The sequence below is a fragment of the Perissodus microlepis genome, chromosome 3, assembly GCF_051167445.1.
Source record: "Perissodus microlepis isolate ML-2025 ecotype Zambia chromosome 3, ASM5116744v1, whole genome shotgun sequence".
NCBI lineage: Eukaryota > Metazoa > Chordata > Actinopteri > Cichliformes > Cichlidae > Perissodus > Perissodus microlepis.
The window spans coordinates 5,357,442-5,367,278 of NC_140463.1; the positions used below are offsets into that span (position 1 = coordinate 5,357,442).

Genomic DNA, 9,837 nt, shown 5'->3' on the forward strand with positions numbered 1-9,837 from the left:
TCTGTACAGTACCTCTGCACGTGGTTAAAATGACAATAAAAGCCACTTGACTTGACCTGTTTTTGTAGCAGTTGCTTGGAGACGAGTACCACACAGTTCAAATGAGCACACATTCCAAAATATGCAAATTAGCCCCATACATCATAATGATGATGTTTGCTGTTCAGGGTATGAACATTCTATGCTGAAAGTTTATAAATATACAACCTTTGACTGCTTGTTTTCAGTTGAACTTTTGCAAAGCTGAGGAGATTTTCGCTGCGATCGCATCAAGTCCAAAGATGTTTAAACTTCTTTTTCACAGAAAGGTAAGTTTGAAGAGACTCGCAGCACATTTCTCTGAATATTTTCTTATGGTAAACAAGCATTTTTGAAACTTTTAAGGAAGCTTCTTGGATGATTTCTGTAAAAACTGAATTTTGAATCCAAATGAAGGATTTTGTATTTTCATACCATATACTTTGTTTTATGCCATTACTGATGTTGGTTTTCTTGTTTCTAAACAGAAATCACACAAACAAAACGAGGCAGAGAAGGAAATTCCTTCTACGTCTCATCAGAGGTAAAGAAATGTGCCACTCTTTAATGCTGCTGGAGATATTTATAGCAGTGCTTTAGTTGGAGCTCTTTTATTTCCCTTTTATTGGTGTTTTGTATTTACATCTTTTTTACTACTTCTAGTCTTGTTTATAATTTATATTGATTCAGAGATTAGCGTTTGAAAATGTAGAGTGTAAATGTACAAAATACATGATTTTGTTCCATTACAGTTATTCATTTTTATTTGCAATCTCCAGCATGTACTTCTTGTTAAAAATTTCCACTTTGAAAAATAACATTTACACTTTTGTCCTCATCAGCATCCCGGATGCTTCTGTTGCTGAAAATGTTCAAAAGAAGAAGAGAAAATGGAGACACCTCTGCTGTTCCTCGGTTTGCTTTTACACAAAACATATGAAATGCACATTCTCTTTAAATTGCACTTGTTAATTTAAAGTGACTTTACTTTTTTAATAAACGTATGTTTGTTCGTCCTCTGCAGCAAACTGACAGCGATGCAGAGGCAGAGAGCAACACTGTGAAGACACAAAAAAAGTGTCGCTGGTTTCTTTTTAAATTCTGGAAGGTATGTTTTATGGAAAGAGTCACTGTCATCAAGCATTTACTCATCACAGTTAAATGAGAAGAATTAAGAGCAATTTAGCACACAGCTATGTCCTCAAATTAAGTTCAAAGATGTTTAAACGTTTTTTTTTCACAGAAAGGTAAGTTCGAAGAGACTTGCAGGATGTTTCTCTAAATATTTTTTATGGTGAATAAGCATTTTTGAAGCTTCATGGATGATTTCTGTAAAAACTGAATTTTGATCAGAACCAAGTGAAGGATTTTGTATCTCATAGGACAAACTTTAAAACTCAATTTAAAGCATGAATAAATTGTTTTTATTTTATTTAAAGATATTCCTATATATCTGCTTCATGAGCTGACAGCTCACTAAAGTGATAAATAATATGAAATAATACCAAATTTTCTAACTGGACACTTTTCATGGAGAGACCCACTTGGTATGTTTGTTTTATGCCATTACTGATGTTGGTTTTCTTGTTTCTAAACAGAAATTACACAAACAAAACGTGGCAGAGAAGGAAATTCCTTCTACGTCTCATCAGAGGTAAAGAAATGCGCCACTCTTTAATGCTGCTGGAGATATTTATAGCAGTGCTTTAGTTGGAGCTCTTTTATTTCCCTTTTATTGGCATTTTTCTTCCACCTTGTGTATTTGCATCTTTTTTACTACTTCTAGTCTTGTCTATTATTTATATGGATGCAGAGATTAGCGTTTGAAAATGTAGAGTGTAAATGTATAAAATACATGATTTTGTTCATGTTGGTATTCCATTACAGTTATTCCTTTTTATTAGCAATCTGTATTAGCAAAATGTACTCCTTCTTATAAATTTCCACAACATTTACACTTTTGTCCTCATCAGCATCCCGGATGCTTCTGTTGCTGCCACACCAGCTAACCCTGAAAATGGTCAAAAGAAGAGAAAATGGAGACACTTCTTCTGCTGTTCCTCGGTTTGCTTTTACACAAAACATATGAAATGCACATTCTCTTTAAATTGCACTTGTTAATTTTAAGTGACTTTACTTTTTTAATAACATTATGTTTGTTCGTCCTCTGCAGCAAACTGACAGCGATGCAGAGGCAGAGAGCAACACTGTGAAGACACAAAAAAGGTCTCGCTGGTCTCTTTTTAAATCCGGGAAGGTATGTTTTATGGAAAGAGTCACTGTCATCAAGCATTTAAATGAGAGCAATTAAGAGCAATGAGGCACACAGCTATGTCCTATATATATATCAGGTAAGAAGCACCACGGAAAAGATCCCAGCAGACCTGAGTTGGGACACTTGGATTATGGAGCTTCTGGACCAAGAGAGTGGATGGGAGCATGTGTTTAACAGGTAAGAGAAAGACGTCCTCCAAAATGTTTCAACTTCAAAGCTCATGCATACATGCACATACACTGCTCAGCATCCTGACATCTTTCCTAATTTTGTGTTCGTGTTTTTACCTTTTTGGAGCAGTGTAGCATGCGGTGGAAAAATAATAGAAAGTCAAACTGAGACTACAGACTGCTTCGGGTGAGTACACGTGGTGCACAAAGACCAAAGCTCACTTTGTCAAAGTGGAGAAAATGAATTCTTTTACACTGATACTGTAAACGTTGTGCGTGTGTGTCAGGTTTCCAAACATCGGAAACACCTGCTACATGAACTCCTGCCTGCAGAGCCTCCTCAACATTGAGGAGTTCATAAGAGACATCGGGCGTCAGGAGGTTTTGTGGAGCACAGATCCAGAAGCTCAGCTCTTAAGGTGCGCTACGTCAACCTTCTACTTTCTTCAAAAACCTGAAGAACAAAGAGATCTAACAGCAGAAATGTCTGTTTACCCTTTCCTTTCTACAGAAGGCTCATTGATGTCAGGGACTGTCATGAGTCAACAGATTATGGCCTTAAAGATCACCACCTAAGAGCTTTTAAGAAGGCATTCAGCAATCAAGCTCCTGAATACACCGGCAGTGCACAGAAAGTGCGTCAGCTATTTGGACATTTCGTTTTTTGCTTTACCTTCTGATTTTGATGTACTGTTTTAAATCTCTCTGCTTTTCTTTCAGGACGCTCATGAATTCCTAACATTGTTCCTCAATGAGGTCAAAAGGCTCGCACCTCACCTGGAGAGGAACGCAGCTCTGCTGGGCCAAAGTTATACCTGCCCAGTAGAAGACCATCACATTTTTAAAATGGAAAACATGAGGACATGCAAGAGGTAAGCCTGTCTTTCAGAAACGCAGAGCTGGTTGCAATATTTTCATATACCTCTTTTCCACCTACCTGATCTTTACTTTAACTACGTTACTCCTGAAATGTGTAGCTGCGGTCACCAATCATCACAGCAAGAGGAATTCACCAGCTTGTCTCTTGACCTGGTTCCAGAGGGGTCTGTTATAAACATGTTAGAGACATACTTGAAGGTAAGATCACAAATTCCAATAGAGTTGTAGTGTCAGCGATCTTAACACACCTTTTTTGTTAGTGTTTGTGTGTATGTGTGTGTGCATATGTTGAGATTTCTTTCTACCATAAAGCCTGTTTTCTCTGTGCTGTTGTTCAGGAACAAGAAATAGAATTTCGCTGTGATTGTGGAGGGACGGCCTCAGAACTGAAGTCGTCTTTTGATACACTGCCAAGGTGAGTAAGGTCACATCAGAATTGATCGACTGACCAGGTTTCCAAACTGTGGCGCATCAAATATCAGAGTTTTTCGAGACAATACTTGAGCAGTCGTTTTCTCCCATCTTCTGTTTGTGTTTGACACTCATTCTTCTTATTTTCTACCTTGTTTGTGTTTTTTTTCTTTTCTGCCAGAGTTCTGATCTTGCATCTGAAGAGGTTTGGCTTTACACAAACCTACAAGATTCAGAAGGTGGATGACCCCGTCAGGCTGCAGAGGGACTTGGTGGTGCCATCCAATCAGGTAAAAACAGACTGCAGAACGTCTCAGGCTACGTCCACACTAGCCCGGATAGATTTGAAAACTCCGTGTCCACACTAGCGTTTTCAGTCATTTTCAAATAGTTGTGCATCTGCATTGAAACGGCCGAAAACGCTTACGTTCCAGTCCTGCGCATGCGCAAAAGTGAGTGAGAATTACAGAATTTGAAGAAAAGCTATCCGGAGCATGTACAAACTGATATTAATCTTTTTTAGGGCTGTCAAAGTTGAGAGCAATCAAAACAACTGCTGTATAATGCACTCGGCTATCTTTGTTTAATTGCTCACATGACTGCATCACATGACTAAAATGCGTCATCGTTTTAGAAAGTCTGCGTTTTCGAGTGTCCACACTGCGACGGGACAGCTCCGTTTTCAAATGTATGCGTTTTCGAGAGCGTTTTCAAGATGCTGTGTTTTTCCTTGAGGAAAACGCCGTCTCAGTGTGGACGGGAGGTCAAAGCGGAGAGAAAACGATGTGTTTTCAAACGAAAACGCATTCGTGTGGACGTAGCCTCAGCAAATCAGCTTAATTATGGCACTGATGTGAGACTTTATGAAACTAACACTCTTTGGATTTGTTCCTTCTCAGGGTGGTGGCTGTTACAGTCTTGTCAGCATCATCAGTCATTATGGAGGCACAGAGTCAGGTAAAACAACAGACTTGTTACAAACAGAAAATGAAAACTTGCTACTTTTCAGTGAAGGACTCACACACAAAAGCTTTTGATGTTCTAAGAAGCACTAAGTCAAAATCACTGTTTGCTTGAATCAGTTGACTTCCAGAAGTTGGATTCATTTGTCTTAATGTGATTTCAGGACACTACATCTGTAGTTCTGTCCATCCTGAGGAGAGTCAGCACTCTACATCAGATCGCTGGCTCACCTATAATGACGCACAGGTGCTCCACACAACTGGATCTGCAGCTTGTGAGGAACAGCAGCACTCGGCCTACATCCTGTTTTACAAGAGAAACGTAAGAAGACACAGCATCTCATCCTGAAGTGAGAGAATTTTTAAATGTCCTGTTACCTTGTTAACCAGTTTTGTCTTCATTCTCAGTTCTGAAACAGGAAATGGAAGGAAGGAAGGAAGTTAAGGTCATCATCATGCTGAGAAGGAAAAGCAGTCGTCCCAGCCCACCATCGCACACTGGAGGACAAGTACTGGTAAGTATTGCCCTCAGGAGGAAGGGTCCTCCCAGAGAGCCTGGTTCCTCCCAAGATTTCTTCCTCCAGGAGGGAGTTTTTTCTTGCCACCGTCGCCCCACATTCACTGGTCTCATCAGCAGGGACATTTTTAACATCCTAAGACCTGAACTCTTTCATGGCATGCATTTTTAATTTCTCTGTGCCATTTGGGTTGATTGGGACCTGATCGATGTAAAAACAAAGACATCAGATTCGGACTATCTTTTTTTTGTTTCTCAAAACAATGAGATCCACATATGAGGACGTTCATTTTAAATTTCGATTGAACAGTGGCAGTGTAATGTCCTCCCTCATAAGTGGATATCAGGTTTTTGAAGAGCAAAATTTTGCATTTTGGTCTAGACAACCCAAAATGTTATGTCCACATATGTGGACACCAGGTCCTAGGAGGTTAAAACAAAATCTACTAGTAGTGCACCACTACTAGAGATCGTCCTTTTCTGGACCAGTGTTTGGCTTGCTCTCTGGGAACAACAAATTAGTGCTGTCAGCGTTAACGTCATTTTAACTAATGACGTTAACGCTGACATCACTAATTTGTTGTTATTATTATTAATATTATTATTAATTTATTTGTAAAATAAATTAAATTAAAAAATAAAGAAATTATTTAATTCTTTATTTTTTTTGTTTTATTAAAATCAAAATAACAACAAAAACAAAAATAACTAATAAAAAAATATTAAAAGTATTCAGCAGTGTTTTGTGAAATTTGTAATGAGCCTTAGTTAAGTTGATGTCACAGAAGTTTCTGAATCATTTAGATTGTTCAACAAACTGATTCACTCAGGTAAAGATGGTAAGCTGGAGCAATGGTACCCTTGGAGTTCAGTTTAAGTTTTCAGACAAATATTCCCTCGATCAGTTGCAGCTTCTGCTTTTAAATAAATGATTTAGCTGCAAATGTTTAGCTGCAGGTAGCAAAGTCCAAAAGTGACAACATTTCCACTGCAGTCTCTCCAGAAATGGCTTATAAAATTTTGACCAAATTAGACATTTATCCTTGGATCAATTAAAGGGTGAAAATCTTTAATTGTACCTTTTATAACATTTTAACAAGTTACTGTCTCCTGCTGCATTTTTCCTGTTTTGGCTGAACTTCATCAGCTCAAAAAACTCACCGTGCTGTGGTGTACTAAATGACCTCATGTACAGGACACACTGAAGGCAGGTTTGCAACGTTTAATCAACAAAGTCAAGATCAGTTAACAACAGCTGAACTAAAGACTTTCTTTTTCTCATCGATAAAATGAGGTCCATGCCAATGCGCTCAAATGGGACCTCCATTAATGGTGAGGGGCATAAAGGCGCTTTTTGAATGACCAGCTGGTTCACCAGCCGACACCACTGGACGCACACCATCGGCGCACATCCAAACATGCAAAAAATGCAAGATGGTGGTGCGCACAGATACAGCGGCTCTATGCTCTCGACACACTGAACATGGTCTGTCCCTACTCGTTACAACATGTGGAAATGTCAGTGCTATGTCAGGGCGCACTATTTGACTCTCAGCTCTCATCATTTGATCAAAGGGCCAGTTGCATAATGCCATTATCTTCTGTGTAGCGAATTGCTGGAACGGGCAACCCAAACGCCACGTGTCCCTGTTGGTGGTGTGTGCAGGCCTACATACTGTCCTATTGAGCTACTAAACCCCGACCAATCAGTTTTCAGATTTAAGGGGTATGATGGCCGTCAGCTAACCGCAGCTGTTACTCTTTGCATTTTCCCCCGATATTTCTTTTCCACCAGTACTATGGGGTATTTGTGAATATCCATGACTGACCCGGCCAGTTGGTCTTTGGACAGGGTCACGGCAGTTTCAAGGTTAAAAAAAAAATCCCTTTCACTGACAGACTGAAGGAAAGCTCCTCAAAAATGGAGGGTCTTCAAGCTCCTCAGTGGCAGGAAAAGGTTTCCCGGACCCAGTGTTGTATATTTGTTTCCCAAAAGATTGAAATAGTGGAGAGAAATCAGGTTCTGAAACCATCCAGAAGACAAAGTCTCCAACTGGTTTGTGGAAGTCCAGTTTCTCCAAATTAATCAGCGGGTGAAATGTCTCTTCATGGATGGTTTTGATTCTGTTGTTGTTCACGAACAAAGCCCTCAAAGCAGCATATGAAAGAAAGTCATCTTTCATTGTTGTCTCCAGCGTGTTAAAAGAGAGATCGAGCTCAGTGATGAGTTTTGAAGCGGCTGCAGGGACTTCTCGAAGGTTTTGGCTCAAACGGTCGCAGGATGTTGTTCACAGTGGTGACACTGTTGACTGGTGATTGACAAGCACTGAGATACTAACATGACAAACACAAGAAACATCATGACTTATTCTCCTGAGTGCCTGCAAAACACAAAATCAAACTCAAAGCTTTTCTCTCAGGTGCTGGTGTGGCACAATCTAATGATAAGAAAGGTCATGCTAACAGCTTTTGGAGCACAGCTGCACAAAATAACAGCTTTTGGAGCACAAAATGCATTACAGGCAAACCCAGTACCCAAACATGTTAACAAGGATAAAGAAAAAATCTGAAACAAAAGCAGGTAGTGTGGTGATTTATGTTGTGAGGATGCTTTCACTCCCATCAAAGTCACCCAGTGTTGAGAACCCAAATGAGCCCAAAAACCTCAAGTGGCTGCAACCAACAGCGAACGTCAAGAAGTGGATACTTGCATGTTGAGCCAGAAACATGCAGAAAACCCAAAAGAGGCAAGACGGCACATCTTGGTCCCACTCAGGCAGTACGAACACCTGGAAAGAGGAGCCCACAGTTCAGACCCAAGGTCACTGGTAAGGACACCAGCCAGCCAGTTATAAGTCTAGTTTTAATTTTCATTTTAGTTAGTGTTATGGCCATTCTAGGGGTGGCCAGACCATAATATAAGGGTGATCCACCCCTGTCTGACCCCAAGCAGCACATCACACAACCAGTACAATTTTGATGGTGATTTATTTACAGTGATTGAATTCTAACAAAGGAAAGGAGCGAACTATAGCTTCGGGGTGGACCCCAAAACAACAAACAAAAGGGACCGTATCTAAAGGATGTACAAAACTTATTTATGAAAAGAATAAAACCAAATGACAATGTCTTATCTCCCTAACTAACAACAACATGAGAAAAGGGTAATCAAATAAAAAGGCAGTCCACCCCTACATGCTCCTGTATAAAGAAACAGGTAACACAAAGCCTGCCGGTTGAGGTCCATGGCGGTGTCATCTTATATGTTGTCTCCAGGTCATGAGCCAATCTGTATGGGCCGTCCCATGGATGCACCAATCACGGAAAGGCACCTGCACACTCAGATTTACATATGAGACAACATTACAACAACAGTCGTAACATTAACTAAAAATGTTTTTCACCATCTCGTTTTAACTTCTGGTTTAGCTTCAGCTAACTAAAACTAAATGGGCCTTGGAAATAATCACATCTTAATAGAGTGAACCATAGACTGTATAAAAGATAGGACCATTGCAACTTTACTGCAGCACTTCACCCTTTCACATAGTCCCAGCTCTTCTCTGTCATGTTTTATGGTGCTGCAAATGTCTTCAGTTGGTGAAAGGTCTGGACTGCTGGTGTCTTGTTGTGCTTGCTATGCATCCCTGACTCGTTTCTTCTTTCTGCATCAAGTAAGGAATGTAGTGAAAGTTCCCAAGAGGTTAAAAACACCACTGAAAACATGCCATCAGACCTGAGTTGGGACACTTGGATTATGGAGCTTCTGGACCAAGAGAGTGGATGGGAGCATGTGTTTAACAAGTAAGAGTATAACGTCCCCCAAAATGTCCCTAACTAACAAAAACACGAGAACAGGGTAATCAAATAAAAAGGCAGTCCACCCCTACATGCTCCTGTATAAAGAAACAGGTAACACAAAGCCTGCTGGTTGAGGTCCATGGCGGTGTCATCTTATATGTTGTCTCCAGGTCAAGGAGACAACATATAACATGGATAGACAGACAGATTTCAAAATAGCCAGCTGGAATGTTAAGGGGTTGAATAACGGGATTAAGAGGAAGAAAATGTTAACATATCTAAAGTTATCAAGAGTTGATATAGCCTTTATTCAAGAAATGCACATGTGCAAGTCAGAAGCCTTAAAACTTAAATGTTCCTTGGTAGGTAAAGTCTTTTCCAGTCCTGGAACTGGTAAAAGTAGGGGAGTGTCGGTTCTGATTCATAAAGCAGTTAGCTTTACTGAAACAAAATTAATAACAGATAAGGAAGGTAGATTTATATTGGTTTATGGACAGCTACTGGACACACCAATAATTTTATGCAATATCTATGCACCTAATGCGGACATACTCGCCTTTTTTCATAACCTGTCACAGTATCTTTTGGAATTAGAAGGTGCACAAATAGTGGTAGGAGGAGATTTTAATCAAATACTGGATCAAGACCTAGATAGATCACTTCCTAGGAGAGGCACAGAGAGTAGATCTGTAGTTGCCATAAGGCAGATGACCTCAGATTTAGGTCTGAATGATATTTGGCGGACAATGCATCCAGAAGGCAGGGAATATTCCTTTTACTCTCCGCCTCATAATGTTTATACTA

At 39.9% G+C, this 9,837-nt stretch overlaps 1 protein-coding gene across 2 annotated transcripts; it reads left to right on the top strand.

Annotated features, from left to right (window-relative positions):
* The first annotated feature begins 504 nt into the window (after window positions 1-504).
* On the top strand, window positions 505-5,917 carry LOC146389560 (ubiquitin carboxyl-terminal hydrolase 37-like). Of its 2 annotated transcripts, none has more exons than XM_084911300.1 (15): window positions 505-562; window positions 861-1,126; window positions 1,617-1,672; window positions 1,992-2,082; window positions 2,192-2,470; window positions 2,594-2,650; window positions 2,751-2,882; window positions 2,975-3,098; window positions 3,184-3,335; window positions 3,441-3,540; window positions 3,681-3,757; window positions 3,935-4,043; window positions 4,653-4,710; window positions 4,880-5,037; window positions 5,124-5,917. In XM_084911300.1, exons 5-15 carry the CDS (start codon window positions 2,316-2,318, stop codon window positions 5,127-5,129), a joined length of 1,128 nt encoding a protein of 375 aa, XP_084767426.1. In that variant the 5' UTR covers window positions 505-562; window positions 861-1,126; window positions 1,617-1,672; window positions 1,992-2,082; window positions 2,192-2,315; the 3' UTR covers window positions 5,130-5,917. The 2 variants fall into 2 exon arrangements, with proteins under 2 accessions (XP_084767426.1, XP_084767418.1); XM_084911292.1 differs by lacking the exon at window positions 505-562 and having other exon boundaries at window positions 777-933; window positions 1,043-1,126.
* The last annotated feature ends 3,920 nt before the right edge of the window (window positions 5,918-9,837 follow it).